Genomic DNA, 20,829 nt, shown 5'->3' with positions numbered 1-20,829 from the left:
TCCATCCCACCTTTCTCGTCAAGGCCGCTGGCAATTTTTATAATAAACAAATCAACCCGAAGGACGAAAATAACGGAATGCAAATCCCTCCCACCCTTTCATGAGTGCCCCTTCTTGTGCATGCATTCCTGGTACCCACAAAGCGACAACTCACACAACTGCTCAGTTGGCTGGGAGCGTGGTGCTGATAATGGCAAGGTTGCAAGTTTGTATGGGGCAGCTGCACATTCCTACATTGCAAGGGGTTGGACCAGATGACCCTCAGGGTCCCTTCCAACTCTACACTTCTATGATTCTATGAACTGCAAGGATTTCACAATCAAACTTTTCTGGGCACCGACCGCTTCAGATGACAGGTGGTAGCAGGAAGCTTCATAGCTGAATACTCTTTATAGCACAACCAGAAAATGTGTAGCATATGAGGCATTCAGTCTTTCCTTCTCTTTGACTAGGCAATGTCTGAAGAGCCGTTGCGCCCGAGACCCAGGTGGAGCTTGCTTTTGCCCGACGGATGTCTAGCTTTCACACCTGTCAATTTGCGGTTTGTAAAGACGTGGGTCGTCCGAGGCTGTCCGGGGCTCTCTTCCCTGCGTGTTGCGTTCGGAATGTGAGCCGGCAAAAGTAAATGTCAAAAGTGAACTTGGATTTATGGATCAGAGCCCAGGGCATGTGCTTGTGAATTAATTCCTTTCGGGGCACGCAGATTCTGTGGCCTCCGGGGACGTATAGATGTGCCGGGTCATGTCCACACAGGGGCTTCTGCTGCTCCCGGTTCTGAGATGTTAGCATTCCGCTGGGAAGGCAGGAAGCAGTGCTGGGGTGAAGGTTGCAAGCACCAGCCCTGTCCAGCCTGAACAACGCTGTGTGTGCAATGTCAGCCTGCCGTGGCGGACAGGTGGGGGGATCAGCGTGGGTGGCATACAGGTGCCATGTGGCTTTCAGAAATTGCTGGAGAGCAGGGCTAAAATCCCATGCGGCCAGATTCTGCCTTTTAAGGCTGTGCATTTCCTGTAGGCATTTCCAGCGCCTCTCGGTGTATGCCTCTGTGATCTTTTGTCTCTGCACCTGTGGGATGTTTTTTTTTTTGCTGCACATTTGTTCACGTCTCTGCCCATCCCTCCGCTGCTTTGAGAAATCTCTAAATAACAGCAGACGCAAAGGAGAGCATTACTGAGCATTACAGCAACGCTCATTGCCAAGGCGTGCATTCTCTTGCGTGTCCAGGCAGTGATGGCTTGCTACAGGGGAAAGCAGATATCGCTGAGGTTCCGTAATGGATTTAAATATTAGCAGAAGGTATGGGGAAGGGAACACATGTGAAATAATTTTAATGCAGGAATTTTGCACATTTGTTTAATATGCGCAATTTATTCCCCTTGCAGAACTCGACTCTTCTTAATGCAGGGTGTGCTTTTTTTAAAGGGTGTTCTCAAGGGCTCAGTAAACCCTTTCAGGAGATCTAGCCCTTGATATATTTACAGTCAGGGCTAGCTGAGGTGGAAAATCACACATGCTTAGCACACAAGGCACACAGCTTCTATTCATCCCACTGCAGCTTGTGCAGGAGAATTTCCCAGTGGGTCATTCCTGATGGGTTGGACCCATCTATCTACTCTGCTGCCATACCTTGGAGCACAAGATCTATTGCCTGAGATGGCTGCCCAGAGCAGCAGCGGTGACGTTCAAAGTCTTCTGTTGCTGCAGGTCACAGTCTGCAACGAAGGGCATGGAGGGCGCACAGGAGCAGCACCTCTGTTAGAAAAAGGGGTTGGCAACCTCAGCCCCAGGGGCCAAATGTGTCCCTCCAGGCTTCTCTATCTGGCCCTCAGGCCCCACTCTTCAGGGATCTTGCTTCATGCCCTCCTTGGCTGTTTGGGCCTGGCTAGGGGGATCACGTGTCGTGCTTGACGGGATGGAGGACAGAGAGGAGAGCATGAATATGTGTAGAAACTAGTCGGCTACAGAAAGGTCCGCATTTCATTGCTCTACCCACTCAGTGGCGTAGTGTGGGGCACAACATTTCAACACCTGGTGCTGCCTCAATACAGCTGTGTGCTTTCATCACTGGGCTCCATTGAAACGGCTTCTCCATGCGAACCAGGAAGTGGCCTCTCCAGGCAATGGAATGACTCTTCTTTTTTTATCTCTGTTGCCGCGATCTCCTGGGTGATGTGGACGCCATTGAATGTGCATGTGTACTCCGTCTTTTTCTCTCCCTCCCTCCATGCAGCCCTAGGCACTGGCAACCCACGCTATGCCACTGTATTCACCTTTGTCTCTGGCCTGACCCACCCACGGCACGTGACCCCTCTGGAAGGATGTCCAGAAGGGAATGAGGTCCTCAAGAGAGTGTCCTGGATCAGAACGTCGAGCGCTTGGCCAGAACCTTTGTCAGGGGGCCTCCCGTCAGGGGGAGACTGGTGGGCCCAAGCTGCTAGGTCAGGGTGATCTCTGGACAGGCCTTCCTCCATTGGAAGGCCTCGCCTCGCCACCCTTTATAACTCCTTCGTTTCGGAAAGCAGGAAGAGAGCAAATTTAGCTAATGCGTTTGGAGAAGTGTTGAATGTAAAGCTCAATTTATGTAAAGCTTGCATTGTGCGGGGCTGTACGTGGCGGTGTCTTATGCAGCTCCTGGCGTTTCCGTAGCACGGATAATACTTATAAATCTCTGAATCTTATTACATCTATTAGCGTTCGGCTCTCCCTGTTTAGCATTCATTTAACATGGTGTTTCGAGGAGCTGCCGGAAAGACACGATACTGACCCCAGGCACTTGGATTCCGCGCCTGCGTGTAAAGCACCCCAATCTTGAGCCTTTTGTCCTTTGCCTTGAGCACCTCTGGGCTGGAAAGGTGACTTAGGAGACCTGTACGTAACCAGGCAAAGGCACGGAGACGGTGTTGCACTGGTGGAGGCTCCGCTTCTCTTGGGAGGAGACAATCACCAAAAAAACGTACACAAGATGTATGGTTTGTATTTCCTAGCCCTTGCCATCTTCCTCTGCTTCACACGCCCTGAAAGCCAATGTTCCTAAAAGGTTTTCCCCCTCCCATAGTAGCCCCTCTGCTATCTTCATTTTGTTTTATTGCCTTTTCCATTACCACAATATCCCATAGTTTATGACTCTGTAGAATAATTGGCTTGTCTCTTGCAAGGGTGTCGTGTGTTGTTTTTTGCTTCTGATTAGACAAAGGGCTGTTGGTTGAGCATCAAAAGAGTTGGAGGGGCAAGAAGCCATTTATTTCCGCCTCACCTGCTTGGCAGGGGTCTCCTCTCACAGGCCATTGACTTATGTCCTCTGGTCCACAGTCTAGATCATTGGGGTGGGGGATATTTTTCAGTCCAGGCCCTCAACCTTCGAAGGAGCAACAAGGAGCCACAAATGTCAATTTTATCTTTCTGCATTTGGCTACTTTCCATGCACACTCGCACAGGCTTCTCTCTACCTGCCGTACAGGCAAACAAGAGGCTATGGTCAGCGCTCAATGGCATGTTCCAGTCAAGCAAAAACTCTCAAGCTGTGAAGCAAGGCTAGTAAGAGCTGTGGCTTTGGAAGAGTTTCACAGGCCAGATTGTGAGGCCTGGGGAGACACATCTTGCTCCAGGCCTGAGCTTCCTCAACCCTGTTCTATATAAGCCAGAAAAGTAGTTGCTCCAGATGACTCAAGTAAGCAAGCCAATCAGCACACTTTGCTGCAAACGGTTGCAGTTTGTTCAAGGCAGTGTCCTCCCTCCCATACCCGCACATGCTAGATTACATAATATTGAGTTGATTGCATTAAAAAAAGTCCAATGATACAACAGTAGACGTGAAGGGGAACACATTTTAATGCACTGACTAGAGGTTCTTAGTGGTTGCAGTGAAGCCTCAAGACTGGCTGAGATGCTCTGATGTCACAGAGAGGTTGCACAGATAGGAGTTTTTGGCTGCCATTGGCCAGGTTGTGTTTATGCGAGAGAAGGTCAGATTTTTTTTAAGCAGGGGGCTAAAGCTGGAAGAGAGAGCAGGACAGAGAAGCATGGGTTGGAGGAGAGGATCAGGAGAGAGAAAGGGAAACTATGCTGAGCCAAGGAGTAAAGATTGCCACGGCCAGCAGCTTGAAAATTAAGAAGGAATGGAGGTTATATATTTGATTTGAAGCAACCGGTCAACTCTTCTGCTTCAGGCCTTTCGCTTAATATTGCACAATTCCTACAGCAAGACACCTCTGTGCCCCTTGTGTCCTTTTCCCTGGTAGCAGGTGAGGGTGTGGCACACTCATGTGATTATGTTTCCCCATATGAAGCAGGTGTAGGGAACCACTGTCCCTCCAGATGTTGCTGAGCTGCAGTTCCCATCACCCCGTCCATTGGCCATGCTTCCAGGGGCTGATGGCAGTTGTAGTAGAGATTTCCTGCATTGTGGGGGTTGGACTACATGACCCTCAGGGTCCCTTCCAGCTCTACGGTTATACGGTTCACTGGATATAAAGACTTTGACCTCCCCAGGGCTGAACTTCTAAATCCAGCCTGGAAGCCACAGTCCCAGGCTTACCCCCAAACCCTGCTTATCTCACTTATCTCTGACATAAGAAGCAAATTGTGACAAGGGCTCTCTACACATGCTCAGGAGCACTCCTTTGCTCAGCAACTCAGAAATCTGGCGAGGTGGAATATGTTCATGTGGCAGCTCCAACATCCTCTGTAAATGTTTATAATTTTGACTTGCCGATCAGAAGGTCGGCGGTTCGAATCCCCGCGAAGGGGTGAGCTCCCGTTGTTTGGTCCCCGCTTCTGCCAACCTAGCCGTTCGAAAGCACGTCAAAGTGCAAGTAGGTAAATAGGTACCTCTCCGGCGGGAAGGTAAACGGCATTTCCATGCACTGCTCTGGTTCGCCAGAAGTGGCTTAGTCATGCTGGCCACATGACCTGGAAGCTGTCTGCGGACAAACGCCGGCTCCTTTGGCCAGTAAAGCGAGATGAGCGCCGCAACACCAGAGTCGGTCACGACTGGACCTAATGGTCAGGGGTCCCTTTACCTTTACTTTTATGCATGAGTTTATTCTTCACTGGTATGCAAAGAGGGGCTTGGGTGCTGGTACTCAGCCCAGGCGAATCCCCGCTCACATTAAAGCACCACTCGCCTCCCGTGAACGTCATGGTAACCCATTCTTCTCTTTCTCTCCCTGCACTAGCCAGAGCTCAGGAGGTCCAAGCTGAGAATGTGACCGTGGCAGAGGGCGGCCAGGCCGAGATCAACTGCAAGCTCCACCAGTACGATGGCTCCATAGTGGTGATCCAAAACCCATCCCGCCAGACTCTCTTCTTCAACGGCACACGGGGTAAGAATGGGGCTTCGGGAACGGTGGGGTTGTAGGCTGGGCTGACGAGAAATGCCACCCACTCAATCCCGGGCCTGCCATCTGGACCAGCACCAGCACCCCCTACAGGTCAGCCCACTACAGTGCAACCTGCTGCAAGAAGAGAACAAGTATCATATCAGAGGTGCTTGCAGAGCCCATGGATCGAGGCAGGTTAGCCAAGCCAGATGCCTCATGGGGAAGCAAGCACGCCAACAATGTTCTTCCTTTGGGTCACTAGCCAATCTGACCTGGGCAGTGGGGAATTGATCGGTTACACCCTGAACTTAAGAACAACCCGGTCAGAGTCCAGGACTGACCCAAGATAGCTTGGGAACTGAGGAAGAAAGTCCAGACGGCACCCTCCCTATGCTAAGTGTATCCAACTACACACTAGGGCCGGGCGACCTTTCAATATATTGTGAATATATCGTGTAGGTGTGGGTGTGTTGTGCAAAAATCACAACGTGGGAAACACCATGAAGCCAGCCAATTCTTCTCTTGATTCCTGTAGCCCCTGTTAACCCTGCCAGCTCAGCTCTCCCCTGCCTCCTGCAGGGGGCAGCGAACCACAAGATCAGGCGCCAGCAAAAATCCCGATACGGGAAAAACCGCAAAGCCAGCCATTGCCTCTACGTAGCTCCATTCTTATTTCAGACATTGTGATATATCTGTATATCATGATGTCTCGCTGGTGATATATCACTATGTTGAAAACCAGATATCGCCCAGCCCTTGACACTTCTGCAGCTTTCGGTAGCAGCCCTAAATCTTCCTGCCCAAGGGATCTGCTGCATTTTGCCTAATGGCGGGGCCGGCCCGGACTGAGTGATCCTCACTTAGAGAAGCCATGAACTGCACCTCCATGCCACCTGGCATCTTGTCTCAAATAGAGACAGTCCCTCGTACTTGAGAAAAAGTGGGGAACCCCCCCTCCCCAAGACTGTATTTTTGTTGCTTCTTAGGTATTTGAATTCTATGGAATGCAAGTTGCAGCATGAAATAAAACATAAGAAATAAAAGAAGCAATAGAAATACAATTGAAAACCATACAGCATCAGACCCAGATGACCCTCTTCTCATTTCACTGGTCCATAACATGAGACACCTTTTCCTCGCTTTCCTTACAGCCCTGAAGGATGAGCGGTTCCAGCTGGTGGAGTTCACCCAGAAGCAAGTCCGCATCGTGCTCTCCAATGCCCGCCTGGAAGATGAGGGCGGCTACTTCTGCCAGCTCTACACAGAAGACACGCACCACCAGATCGCCATCCTCACCGTGCTGGGTACGTGCCGCTTTCCTGCTGCCACCACCTCTGCCTTCTCTGCCACAGCTGCCGCCACCCAATTTCGGGATTGCAACATAAACTGGAAGAAAGAGGAGTTACAGTACCATATCCATGAATAATAATAATAGTTGTTATTATTCCTAAAGCACCCTCTTCGGTCCACCCAGTTCCTCCGGGTCTTCTGCAATAATCGAAACACATCACAGATACATTAAAGCCAATTAAGATTTTTTTTAAAAAAAAAAAAATACTAACAAAACCCACAAGCACAGTTCTCAGAGAATCATGGAACTGGAATGAAATGGGGTGATCCTCTAGCCTAACCTTCGACTGGGCTCATTGCCAGAAGTGTTGGCACAGGAGATGGCTAAGGGTGGATGGAGCCACTCTAGGTCTACGTGGAACAACAGAAGCCTCAGAAAGCACCGCTTGCGTATATATTCAGCTTGTTAAATCCAGCTAAAAAGTTAGTGGAATTGGAAGATGTGGCAGGTGTCCAAATAGTTTTTCATCCAGCCCTGGTACCTTTGTGACCTTTGGTCAGGATGCTGGAAGGTGGGAGGAGGTTAGCAAGAAGGTCAGCCCGTTCTTACTTTGCGGTGTTATGATGAATCGAGGCCAACACAGGCCTTGTGCAAAATTTATTTATATCCCCACCCTTCCAAAGGAGCCAGGGCAGCACACCTGTGATAAAGCAATAAAAACATATTTTTAAAGAAATCCAAAATTTCAGATTTTTAAAACACAGTCATACCTCAGGTTGAAGTAGCTTCGGGATAAGTATTTTTGGGTTGTGCGCTGCGGTGACCCGGAAGTAACAGAGCGCATTACTTCCGGGTTTCGCCGCTCACACATGCGCAGATGGTCAAAATGACGTCACGTGCATGCGCGGAAGCGGCGAATCGCGACCCGCGCAGATGCGCAGACGCGGGGTGCGTATGCTTCTGAATGCGAATGCGGCTCCGGAATGGATCCCATTCACATCCAGAGGTACCACTGCATTTATTTTTTGAGGGAAAAGGGTCCCGGAACTCTGTTCCAGAGAGTTCTGGCTGAAAACAAAGCCCTGGTAATTATAATAATCTCTCTCACACACAGCTTTCATAGAATCTTAGCGTTGGAAGGGACCCCAAGGGTCATCTAGTCCAACCCCCTGCAATGCTGGAATCTCAACCAGATCATACATGACAGATGGCCATCCAACCTGTGCTTAGAAACCTCCAGGGAAGGAGAGCCCACAGCCTCCCGTGGGAGTCCATTCCACTGTCAAACAGCTCTTACTGTGAGAAAGTTTTGCCAAATGTTTAGTTGGAATCTCCTTTCTTACAACTCGAAGCCATTGGTTCGAGTCCTACCCTCCGGAGTAGGAGAAAACAAGCACGCTCCCCCTTCCATGTGACAGCCCTTAAGATATTTGAAATGACTATCGTATCTCCTCTCAGTCTCCTCTCTTCCAGCTCTGATCAGGTAACTCTGCATGATGTCCTGTTGCTTGAGGTGTGACTAGGCGGGCCTCAGCTTGCTGTGCCTTCTCTTTCAGCAAGACAACCAGCTTGCACTTGCTGCAAGTGTTCTTTTTTTTGTTCTCTGGCAGAATCACAAACATGGCACAGGTGTTACAGGTCAATGCAGCAGCTCCCTTGCCCTCCATGTCTCTGGTCCTGTGCCCACCAAGAGACAGAACTCTGGGCCTCCCCCTTAAACATCTTCACAAAGACCCCTGTTTGTGAGGTCTGGTCATGAGCTCCCATTTGTTCAGGGCTCTGGGAATTGCAGCTCTGTGCACGACAAACTAAAGTCCCCAGGATTCTTTAGGGGAAGCCATAAATATATGGTGTGGTGTGGATGTGGCGAGATGGAGAGGGAGACAGAAATCTGCCTCGTCGAGTCAGATCGCTAGTCCACCTCGCTCAGTCTCCCTAGGCTTTCAGAAAAGAGGCTTCCCGCAACCTTAACTGAGACCTCCTCCTGCATGCAGAGACCTTTTGCATTCCCCAGCCTGTAATTTCAAGCACCTACCTAACCTCCCACACAATCACTAGACATTCATATGCTTCTTTTAAGGCCAAGCATTGACAACCCGTATGATCATGCTCCGAATCAGTATGCTGTATAATTTAACCAAAGGAAGGGGTGGGGAAGCCTCCACATTCTGCACTAACAGAAGCTAAATCAGGTATTCTTAGGAAATTATGCAAATGTCGGCTTCTTTTCCATAATTCTAATTTTGCAACTGGGGCTGGGTGAAGAGCAATACAGAGCAACAAAATCCCATTTCCTGACTCTCTGATATTCTGTTCACTCGCATCCGTGGCTTCCGAGGTGTTATTTTTTCCCACCCTAATTTAAGGCCTGTTTTGTTGTTGACCTGAAAGTGGAATTTCCCAGGATGCATTTGTACTGGTGATCTTGAGGAATCCTGGAACAGTCACAGAGGCCCACCTTAAGAGCTCACCGCCCTTGCCATTTGACCCCCTAGTTCAGTGGTGGGGAACTGGTGTCTTTCCAGATGATGTTCCATCTTCTCTGACCACTGGCTGGGGCTGGTAGAAGCTGCCACTGGGGGTTAACTGCTTACCCAGTGACAGGGCCTTCTCAGTGGTGGCTCCCCATTTGTGGCATGCCCTCCCTAGTGAGGTGCATCTGTCTCAGCCATTGGGTGGCTGAAAGGTCTGTTGCTGGAAGCGCTGGAATTATTAGCTATGAGAGTGTGGGTTATTGGGTTTTCTAAATAAAATTTTAACTGGGTTTTTGTTTTTGAAGGTCTTGCCAGTTTTTAAAAGATGGTTTTGAGATGTTTTAGTTCAGGCCAACTTCCAAGAGACTGCGATCTACTCAAAGAGTTAAAAACTGGCAGTGATCTACCCCTTAAGTTGTTGAGTTTTTTTAGAGAGCAGGAGAGCCCTGTTTTTTAGGGGTGCAGGTCAAAGATGTAGAGCTTTTTTTAGGGGAGCCAAAGTTTCTGGGCTTCTTTGGGGGGAGCCAGTGATCTACAGTGCCTGTGGAGGTGATGCTGTGGTGGGATCCGGTGCTGTGTTGGAGACAGCCCCACTGCCTGCCCCATAACCCAACTGCTGTTCCTTACAGTGCCCCCTGACAACCCCTTGGTGGAGATCAAGGAACAGGCCGTGGAAGGAGGAGAAGTGGAGCTCACCTGCAGCGTCCCCAGGTCACGCCCTGCTGCCACGCTGCGCTGGTACCGGGACCGGGACCGGAAAGAGCTGAAAGGTGAGGGAAGGAGGGAGGAATCCAGGGACTTAGCTTCCTGTAGGAGTTTGGCCCCAAAGCTGCAGAGCTGTGAATTCCCATGCCAGCTGACCTTCCGAAGTGGAATGTGCGGAACGGGACATAGTTTTCCTTTAGATTTTTCTCCTGCTTGGGTGAAGCAATAATAATAATAATAACCATCAAAAATGCACATCTTAGGGTGAAACAAATAATTTAGGGTGAAATAAATTTGGAAACGTGTGCACTGAGATGAAATACATATTTAAATATTATTTTATGCAATCAAAAAAAAAATACAGTAGTGGAACAGAATGTACACATGTGAACCTGGTAGGAACTGGAAGTAGACTGATCTGTCGTTGGGGACATGAGTTAGCTTAGTACTGGGATATCCAGTTAATGCACCTCTAGAAGGTGCTGGCTCTTTTTCAGCTTGGGATCGGTTTTAGGGAGCGTCTCCCCAATAATGGTTGTCATCTCCAAACGCCTGAGGCTGAGGCTGCATCCATATGTCTCTTTAACTGCAGCATATACACGAGCTGAGTTTATTAGCAGCTACTCCTACTCCTCCCCCTGCCTGCCCAGAAAATACTTAAAATAGAAGGGCTTTTTGGCATCTTAAAGGCAGATGTTTCTTTTGGGGCTCCTTTTAGACTCGTAAGTAGGCTGCTTCTGGGTCTCTCCCAGCGCTTCTTGGCTGCCGGGAACAAGTTCTCTGCGCTTGCGTTGGAGGCAAGTAGGAGTAATGTTATGCGCTCCTACCCCTCCCGAGCACGGCGGTTGCATTTTAATTGTATGTAATTTAAAAATTAGAAAAGGAGAAAAGAGCCCCGCGGCAAGGCGTGTGACGCCTTAACTCAGCTTTAAAGGGACGTTTGCAGGCGCTCGGCGGGGTTGACCAGCGGGGCCGGTGCACATGTTCTTTGTTTCTCCACCCCAGGAATAGGCAGCAAGCAGGAGAACGGGAAAGTGTTCAGCATCACCAACGTGGTCCGCTTCCGGGTGGAGCGCAGGGACCACGGCAGCGTCGTGACGTGCGAGGCCACCCACCCCACGCTGCGTGGGCAGCGGAAGGAGACGCAGTACGTGCTAGATGTACAGTGTAAGTGACCGCAGGGGCCTTGCTGGCGGGGGACGAGGGCAAAGGCAGGGTTGGCATCAAGCGGCAGGGCTGCAGTGCATTCTGGGCCCAGCTGGGCCCCTTTACCTTCCCCTTCTCCTTTGGGTAGGGTGGGCAGAGGTTACGGAGCTGTGGGCCTCTGGCTCTAAACCACTGGGCCTCTTGGGCTTGCCGATCAGAAGGTTGGCGGTTCGAATCCCCACGATGGTTTGAGCTCCCGTTGCTCTGCCCCAGCTCCTGCCAACCTAGCAATTCGAAAGCACTCTGGTGCAAGTAGCTAAATAGGTACCGCTGCGGCGGGAAGGTAAACAGCGTTTCCGTGCGCTCTGGTTTCCATCACGGTGTTCTGTTGCGCCAGAAGCAGTTTAGTCAAGCCGGCCACATGACCTGGAAAGCTGTCTGTGGACAAACGCCAGCTCCCTCGGCCTGAAAGCGAGATGAGCACTGCAACCCCATAGTCGCCTTTGACTGGACATAACTGTCCAGGGGTCCTTTACCTTTTACTTCTCTTGGAGGAATGAATGCCCAGGGCAAGAGAGCAGGGGGCTTCCAAAAGGGAATTTAATGGCTTATTTATTGAATTTCTATACCGCCCTTCATCCGAGGATCACAGGGACGGCTTACAGTATAAAAACATCAAAAAAGCCCACAATGTCATAACAAGCAAAACAATAATGTCCCCACTCCTCCCAGCTTAAAAGGCCGTAGATTGCTTGAGTAGCCCTAGGCCTGAGAGAAGAGGAGTGTTTTTGCCTGGCGCCTAAAGTTATGCAATGAAAGCACCAGGTGAGCCTTCCTGGGGAAAGCAGGGAGTCACCACAGAAAAGTCCTGTCGTCTCCCTCCAGAGCTACCGTGGAGGGCGCACATGAAAAAAGGCCTGAGATGTTGGTCACAGGCTGGTTCATATGAGGAGAGGCTGTCCTTGAGGTATTGCTGTCCTGAGCCGCTTAAGGTTTTATTGACCAGCACTTTGAATTGGGCCCAGAAACTAGTTGGCAGCCAGTACAAGGCTGGTGTAATATGCTCAAGCCGTCTTGGCCTAGTGAGCAAGCAACCTGGCCGCTTCATTGTGAAATCGGTGCTGTTGATGACCCTACAGTTCTTTCTCAGCAACCCTCCAATGTCATCGTCATCTAAGCGCCAGCCCATACATTTATTTATTTTTACATTCAAAACGGATTTCCCCTTGCCGTGGAAAATCCAATAAGTGAAAATAACCTGCTCTACATCTGCAGACACTGCTAGTGAATGTGTGAGCGTGCAGGCGCTGACAGAGGAGGTCATGGCTGCTTTGCTCCTCCCTGGTGGCTCTTCCACTGCTCTCTGCAGGTTTGTGGTTTAGCTCTCGTCCCCCACACACCACAACCGCAACCAAGGTTTGCCCTTGGGAGCTGAACCATGAGTTTGGACTACACACTTAAGGCAAGCCATGGCTTAGCTCAGTGCAGCAGCTTAAACCCCAAGGAGGGGACCAAAGAGACTGCAATCTCCTCTCTGGGAGCCTGCACACTCACATCCATGCCAAACCATTGGTTGGCTCCATGTGGAATGTGGACCAGAACTCAGTTCAATGCAGGCCTGAGCCTAAACCAAGTGTCTTTTAAAAGCAATGCAGAAAAACCCTGGTTCAGAGACCCTGTTCTGTAGTGTGGTGGGCGAACTCAGATCTCTTCTGAAATTTCCTACACATTTTCTTCAGTGGGCTCTCAATTTACTTGCACGTTCAATTTCCTTGTAGTGTAATAAGTGTCATTTTGGTGTTTCTGTTTATATATAGATCTCCTTACTTTTTATGCATAGTGTTTTCTATCGCTCATTTTCGTGGTTGATGCAAAAATCCAGGGAAACTGTTCCAGCCTTCCTTTGCAATCTCACATTCTTTCTATGGCAAGGCAGCTCTTTTAAGAAGGAGAAGACAAGGAGGAGGGATGCATATATTGATATCAGCCACAATGCCAGCGAAAACCTTAATTCCGGGCTTCTAATGGCTCTGACGTCTGAAGGAAGCGTTTCCTCTCCACGGCGAGGGTTGCAAATTGTCGGGCCTTGCTTGAGAAGTGTGACTGTTCTGTGCACGGGCTGATTCGTGACCTCCTGTTTATTCTCTCTATTTCCACCCCAGTCGCTCCCACAGCCAGGATCCATCCGTCTCAGGGGGTGATGCGGGAAGGAGACACTTTAGTTCTGACTTGTGACGTCAAAGGCAACCCGCGGTGAGTACTTCCGCAGGATGGGGAAAGCCATAATTAGAGGAGAGGCTGGAGGTGGGGGTGAGCATGGGAGGGCAGGTTCTGGAACAGAAACACAGGAAGTTGCCTTGGACTGAGTCAGACAGATCCACCTGCCTCCAGACTGCCTGTCCTATCAGACAGTCGTGTCTCCTGGGTTTCAGGCAGAGTCTGTCTTTCTCGGCCCTACCTGAAGGCCATTTTCAAAACCTGCTTGACCACAGGCAAAAGAAGTGGGCATAGATGCTTCTCCGAAGCCTCTTCTGCTCTTATTCAAAAAACTCCTGCCTGACTATTTCAGGAGAATCTGCTTTGACTCTCCAGAGCCCACTTCCATCAGGCCCAGCAACATGCTTGTAGTCCAGCAACATCTTGGGGGGCTGGGCGGGGGGTGGGATGCATCAGGTTAGCTGCCCCTCATCCTCAGGCCCTGCTATTGGGCAGTTGGAAGAAAAGAAGAAGAAGAGTTTGGATTTGATATCCCGCTTTATCACTACCCGAAGGAGTCTCAAAGCAGCTAACATTCTCCTTTCCCTTCCTCCCCCACAACAAACACTCTGTGAGGTGAGTGGGGCTGAGAGACTTCAGAGAAGTGTGACTAGCCCAAGGTCACCCAGCAGCTGCATGTGGAGGAGCGGGGAATCGAACCCAGTTCACCAGATTACGAGTCCACCGCTTTTAACCACTACACCACACTGGAGAGGGGCCACATCCTCTGAGCAGTAGGCATATCAGAGGGCATTTGGGGCAGGCTTTCCTTCTTCTGCGACACGACGAAAGCAGCACCTGCTGGGAACCCCCCCCCCCACTTCATAAGACCCCCATCCTTGCTCTGTGGCACCTCTTCCCTGTATACGCAGGGCAAATTGTCCTTGCCTTTCTATATCGCTCTGACTGATGGATACAATTCCCGAGCGGAGTTATTACTCGAGCGCCCCTTGATCCAGCCGCTCGGCTCCATGTCCCATCCATCACGGGCTCTGGCAGCGCTTGCCGCAAATAACCTTGATGGAAGGAAGGAAAGTGGTGTGTGTTTGTGTGTGCTCATGTGGGGGAGATGAGGCGCTTGTGACCCACAGGGGCCACCGGAGATGGGCGTTGGGAGGAGAGGGGTAAGGTTAACGCTGGCTGTCCTGACCTCTGCCCTCAGCCCCACGGACATCAAGTGGAGCCGAGCCAACGACTCGTTGCCGGAGCGGGCCTTGACGGAGGGAGAGTTGCTGACCATCCCCAGCCTCAGCATGCTGGATAACGGAACCTACCTGTGCCAGGTGGCCAACAAACATGGCCGCTCGTCAGACCAGTATGTGCTGGTGGTTTACGGTAAGCAACACGTGTTCTCTGCTGCTCCAGAGCTCACCTGCTCCCGCCCCCTCTCCTAAGCTCAGCCCAGAACCCCCGAGTTCACTGCTGTCCTGATGTTCACATGCGGCAGGCGAGGAGTTAAAAGTCTGTTTCAGGGCCATACCACTTTGGACTGTGGGTCAGGGGGAAGCGGGGGGGGGGGCCTCACATGACAGAACGTTTTTAAAACCCCGCACATAGAAAGTTAGCCTGTCAGGGAGAAACCTTTCTGCTTGCCAAATATTTGTCCGGGTGATGCGCTAAGTCATGTGAGAGTTATAGTTAGCTGTTTCTGATGACCAGACACCCCCCCAAACCACACCCTTTCTTATTTTTCAAAAATTTTAATTGATTTTCCAAATGTATAACAAACAAATAAGAAAACATTGCAATATAAAAACAGAAAAAACAAACAAACAAACATTTATCCTCACTGTTAATATCCCAATTTTCCTATCATTGTTAAGTAACTTCCTTGAACCCCCCTAGCTGAGTTTCCATATAGGTCATTGTATCAGTTTTCCAATACAGTGGTACCTCAGGTTACATACACTTCAGGTTACGCACTCCGCTAACCCAGAAATAGTACCTTGGGTTAAAAACTTTGCTTCAGGATGAGAACAGAAATCGTGTTCTGGCGGCGCGGCGGCAGCTGGAGGCCCCATTAGCTAAAGTGGTGCTTCAGGTTAAGAACGGTTTCAGGTTAAGAACGGACCTCCGGAACGAATTAAGTTCTTAACCCAAGGTACCACTATACTACTTTCAAATAAAATTAACATCTGTGGAACCACACCCTTTCTTCCTGGTCCAGATTAAGGGTCTTAGGTGCTGTCCCGTGGCCCTCTAAATGTCGGTGGAGTGCCAGTCCCATCACCATCCTGCCTGGGGCTGGTGGGCCGCCAGTTCCTTACCCTTGCTCCTATGGCAGCGCCTCTCAATGGAGGTGTTTGCTTTCCCCCTGCCAGGAGGGCAGCCAGAAATAGGGTAGGCTCAGGTCTTCTGCCCCGGCCCATACCAAAGTTTGAAGCTCGCGGAGGGCACTGCCTCCAGCCACCCACCCCGCCTCTCACACCTTAACCTTTCCCTGTCTTTGGCAGACCCCGGGGCCATTGTGGAGGCCCAGACTTCAGTGCCCTATGCCATTGTCGGGGGCATCCTGGCGCTCCTGGTCTTCCTCGTCATCTGTGTGCTTATAGTCATGGTGTGGTGCTCCATCCGGCAGAAAGGTCAGTGTCGGAACCCTGGTGCCAGCTGGGCAGATAAGAGACACGAGTGCTGATTTATAGAAGGAAAGCTGGGTTGCTCCATCTATCTCTCACCACTGATCTGAGAAACTGCCTTGCAGCACAGTCATTTCATGTGTGTCTCTCTCTGTGTGTGTATTCAAAAAGCGTATTTCTAGCCTTTGGGGTTGGAGTGAGGAGCTTGAAATGATAAAAGCAGGGAGACCCCGCAGGGCTTGGGAGTGAGGCTTCCTGCCACCGTAGGAAGGACTTTGTGGCTCCTAAAACCAGCCTCTCTCACAGTCTTTCCCAATCCTCTTTGTACGTGGGGAGGAATACGCTACGGCTGTGTACACAATTGCCGGCTTAAAACACAGCGAGGTGGGGTTTTTTCTCAATTCAGATCAAAGGTGGTTTGCGGAGAAATGGATCCAAGCTTAGTATTTAAAAAAAACACACAACAAAAACCTACAGGATGCAGAATGTACAGGATGTGTGTACACCACCTGCATTTTTCTTCTAGTTGCTCACGGCCAGCTGCAGATTTCGGAGAGGAATTCTTGGGCAAGACACTTAAAGAGTTCCCATTCTCCTTGTTGCCTCTCGCTTGCCCTCTCCCTCTGCACCTCTGCCCCCAAAGGAAGAAGGAGAAGCAGAGAAATCTGCTCCTTCGGTTCCCACAGCTGGTTGGAGAGGGCAGGCCAGCCGCTCTTGGCAGCAATCAGGAACGTGAGATTTCGGGGCTCAGTCAGTGAGTGAAGCTACCAAGCCCTGGTGCCAGCTTGCGGTGTAACCACCTGGTTGGTTTGGGGTGCATGTGTTCAGATGGGGGAACGTTCTGCTCTCCTCCAATTGCCACTGCACACCCCCTTGGCTGTGGGTACACTCGCTAGAGAGCAGAACCTGATATTCTCTGCCTTCCAGAATTCCTCTTCCTTGATCGTAGCTATTGCTGAAAGTTAAGTCCATTGGGGACGTATTTGTGACTAAACACCCGTGAGGTCCCATTGCACATGCATAAGCTGGTGATGTGTCTTCAAAGCCATTCCAAACTGAGGGTGACAGAGTGTGGCTTTCATACAAACAGAAATAGTGCCAAAGCAAGGATCTGTTCTCTAGTTGTGGGATGAGGACCAACACATGTAATTAGAGGTGTGATTCCCGCACTGCAGGGGGTTGGAATGGGGGACCCTTGAGGTCCTTTCTGAAGTGAAGGACATGAGGCAAGAGTTGATAATGCAGATGAGCTGCGCACAGGTGAGCTGCAAGCAAGCTGCTGGCCAGCTCTGTGGAGGCTCCTTTTATTGACACAATATGCAAACCCAGGCAGATACATTTTGGGCTGTGACCTTTACACATCTTCCAGTCCCGAGATGGTGGGGTGGTACAAAGTTATTTTGGCCCCTGTTTCCACCGCGTCATTTTCCCCTTGCACAATTTATGACGAAGGAGACAAAGGTCTCAGAGACAAAGGTCACAGACAGGACACCGCAGACTACTGAGACCGCAAAAGGTTAGACAGAGGGGAAGATGTTCAGACAGCTGTGGCCTTATCTGTGAGTGGGAGTGTGCTCCGCACCCAGCGATCATTCCTACACCTTTCCAAATCTATGATTCTATGAATGGAGTCGCCTTAGCAAGATCTTGAGTCTCCTCCAGGGCTCTGTGCGCCCCACTTACCATTGCTTGTGTCCAGACTTCTTCTCAACTCACACCCACCCCCGTCCTCTTTTTACAGGGTCCTATCTGACGCACGAGGCAAGCGGCCTGGACGAGCACGGAGAAGCCCGCGAGGCCTTTCTGAATGGCGGTGACGGCCACAAACGCAAGGAGGAATTCTTCATTTGAGACTGGGAGAGGGGAGGGGGAAGGGGAGGGGTGCTGGGGGCTGAGCGCTGGGGGCAGAATGGCCGAGGAGGGGGAGCGCCGAAGGAAGGGGGGGAGAGACGTTTATAGAAAAGCTGCCACTCTTGCTGGGGGAGGGGAGGGAGGGGTAAAGAAGGGTTGGATTAAAAAGATAAAAAAAATGCTTAAAAAAATATCCATTGTGTAAAAAAAAGGGGGGGACACACACATGGCCACCACTTGTTCGGTTTTATTTTTGAAACCGAGGACTTTAGCCCCACCCCCAGCTATGAAGCTCCGCCTCCTGCCATTGGCTGACCTCTCCCCCCTCCATGCCCTCTGCACCAGAGCTATTTCCTGTTACTTCTGGGGAGGATGTATGTGTGTGTGTGTGAGTGGGAGAGAGTGCGTGTGCGTGTGCATGTCCCCACTTCCATAAAAAAGAGCAGGAGGCTGGGATAGCCACAACCCTTTTCTCTTTGGGGACAGGCAGAGCCCTGTGGGAGGGCTTGGGTCTCTTTGTAAATAGTGTAGAAGCCACCCAGCGAGGGAGGTGGAGAGGACACCCAGAGATCCCGGGCTGCTGAGACTGCGAGGGTGGGTCACGGTGTCAAAGGGCCCTTCCCCTTGGAGGGACTGTGGCCCGTTAGCTCTGGGTTTGCTTATTTGCTTTTCTTTCCGATATTAGCACTGAGTTTCAAAATATCTGGGGAGGGAGATGGGGCTAACATATTTTGCTCTGGAGCACCAGGATCTTCCCAGCAGCCCTGGAGGAGACTCTCAAGTTCAGGGAAGGCGACCACGGGGGGAGAGAGCCATTCTGTGAGTTGGGACCCCCCTCGGGTGTGTTTTGCCCCCAGCCGCTGAGGAGGGGAGCCGCCGGGTCGGAGTGTTTGGCGTGCAGCATGACAGGAGCGTGAGGCTGGGAGTCGCCGGGTCGCTTTGAGTTGTCTTCAGGGCGCCTGGCCCCATATCTCTCTCAGCCGCACCTTTCCCCCCACTGCTAAGCCCAGGGCCGCTCAAGCCGTGTGGGGCCTTATGAAGCAAGTTGGACTCTTTTTTTTTTCTTCCTTCAAAGCCATGATAGTTTGGGGAGGGAGAGGGAGGGTGGGAAGAGGAAAGGGGGTGTCTCTGTCTGTCTCTGTCGTCCTTGTTATGTGATGTGCCCAGCTGGGGACAGGCGATGGGACTACGGAGCCCCATCGGCGCATTGACCCCCCACAGCCCACACTTTGTCCTTGACAGCCAAGCGTTGCCCCCTGGCCCACAGCCCAGCTTCTGCAGAGAGTGGAGGACATGGGAAAAGAATTTGCATCCGTCTGAATTTGTCAACATATGCAGATTTGTCTGTGGCCAGTTTCAGCTCCTCCTCCTTCTCCTCGCCTTTGGGCCTGGTGGCCACGATGTTATGCCATCCCATCCCCAGACCCCGAGAGAGAAACCGCTGTGTCGCTCGCAACACCCCCTTGCCCCTTCCTCCCTCCCTCTCCGCTCGGCCTCCCTCCCCGGAAGCAGCTGGGATCGGCAAGTCCCTCAAAGAAGAGCAAGACGAGAGGCTCAGCAATAGGCACCCCTCCCTCAGCACCTGTCTGGATGTTGCTTTCATGGGTTCAACTTCCCCCAAACACAGCTGCGGTAAAAAAAACCGAACCCCTGTTACAAATGGCTGCTCTGCCCCAGAGGTGGCTGCAATGCACTGCTGCAGGGTGCAATGCTGGTGACTGCCAGTGGGAGGAATCCCCTGTGGAAATGGCTGCTCCAGAGGCAGTTGCCGCCTCACCCCATGGTCCAGCCCCATGATTGAGCGTTGAACCACAAAAGGAGGGTGCTGAACCCCGTCTCTTCCCCGCTCCCTTCTCCCCCGCCCCGCACTCCACTCCTGGTCTTCTTGGTTCCTTCCATCCTTGCCGACGTCCCTCATTTTGTGCAGGTAGATGCCCACTCCTCACTTTCCCTCGAATTTCCATCCCACCCCCTTTCCCTCTGTCTTTTGTCTGGGGAACAAAACAGAAGAAAAGAAACCGACGTGTGATTCTGTGTCCGTCTCTGGCTCGCGGTTTTTATTTTATATTGTTTGTGTCTCGGAAGGGGAGATTAAAAAAAAAAATGAAAAGAATGGAAAATATAATAATTAATATATAACTGGGGGTCGGGAGTATGCAGGGGGGCTTGTTCCTCTGCAGCCCAAGACTGTTTCCCCCACGCCCGAAAGTTAATATATATGTAAATATCTATGTCTGCCTTTTAACCACCTTTGATACTTCAATAAATCCCCCTGATTAATTCTTTTAACACCAGTGGTTGTGGTATCCTTGTTCATGAGTGCGTGCTGTGGAAGCGGTTCTGGCTCTGCAAATGCAAAGAACATGAGAACTGTCCTGGATCAGGCCAGGGGCTCATAGAGTCCAGCAACCTGTTTTCCCAGAGGCTAGCCAGACTCCCAGGACAGGCCTAAAAGCAGGACCTGAGCAGCGCAGCCCCCTCCCCTCCTGTGGTTTTCAGCAACTGGTATTCAGAAGTGGAGGTAATGATGTGAGCTCTCTTCGCCTGCCCAACTCCCCAATCCTTCAAGAGTTGAAGCAGACAAACGGGGGATTCTTCTCCACTGCATCCATCTCTAGCCAGGTGCCCAATAAAAGTGGAGAGGAACAGGGTGGGGTGGGGGCTATTATTTCCCAGTCTTGGAGCCCCAGCAAGCTGCCCAGCCTCAAAATCCTCTGGAGCAAACACCGTGCAGGAGATCCAACTTGTTTTCCTGGGTCAGGGATGCTACTGACAGAGCTTAAAGCAGCAACAAGCAAATTTGGTGCTTTTGCCGTCACAATCTTTCTGCTGCAAAAGTGGGGGGGAGGGGGGCGAGAACAGACATATGAAGCCGACAGGGACAGCAAAGCCCCGTGGGGGTTCACTGCCGTCGCTCAGCCAAACGCCAAAGCCACTCTCATCCGCGGAGGCACGGAGGCTCCCATTTCACAGATAAGAAATGGAGGCTGGGAGAGTGTGCTTTGTCCCCAACCAAGGCTGCACAAGCATCTGTGCCAAAAATTGGAGTCGAATCTGTGTTTTGCCGGATCCCATTCTGTCCTCTAGATCGGCCTCCTCGCGTTCCCTCTCTGAGGGCCTTGGGGAAGTGCTTCCCCAACCCCTCTGATTTATTTTCACAGTAATGTTGGGGCTTGAGAGATGCAGCCATAGCCCCAGATCACCCAGTGAAC

At 51.1% G+C, this 20,829-nt stretch overlaps 1 protein-coding gene across 1 annotated transcript in view; it reads left to right on the top strand.

The window, feature by feature from the left end:
* The window catches only part of CADM4 (cell adhesion molecule 4), a 131,482-nt gene extending 111,576 nt beyond the window's left edge, over window positions 1-19,906 (top strand). The window contains exons 2-9 of the mRNA XM_083627646.1: window positions 5,175-5,321; window positions 6,470-6,622; window positions 9,713-9,853; window positions 10,794-10,955; window positions 13,097-13,187; window positions 14,353-14,525; window positions 15,644-15,772; window positions 17,508-19,906. Of these exons, the coding sequence (XP_083483772.1) occupies window positions 5,175-5,321; window positions 6,470-6,622; window positions 9,713-9,853; window positions 10,794-10,955; window positions 13,097-13,187; window positions 14,353-14,525; window positions 15,644-15,772; window positions 17,508-17,617 (1,106 nt within the window). The 3' untranslated portion in view covers window positions 17,618-19,906. The remainder of the gene's footprint in view (window positions 1-5,174; window positions 5,322-6,469; window positions 6,623-9,712; window positions 9,854-10,793; window positions 10,956-13,096; window positions 13,188-14,352; window positions 14,526-15,643; window positions 15,773-17,507) is intronic.
* Window positions 19,907-20,829: the final 923 nt, after the last annotated feature.

Source organism: Podarcis filfolensis (genome assembly GCF_964270895.1).
Source record: "Podarcis filfolensis genome assembly, chromosome: 8".
NCBI lineage: Eukaryota > Metazoa > Chordata > Lepidosauria > Squamata > Lacertidae > Podarcis > Podarcis filfolensis.
The sequence above is the reverse complement of the archived record's forward strand: the minus strand, read 5'-3'. Positions and strand labels throughout refer to the sequence as shown.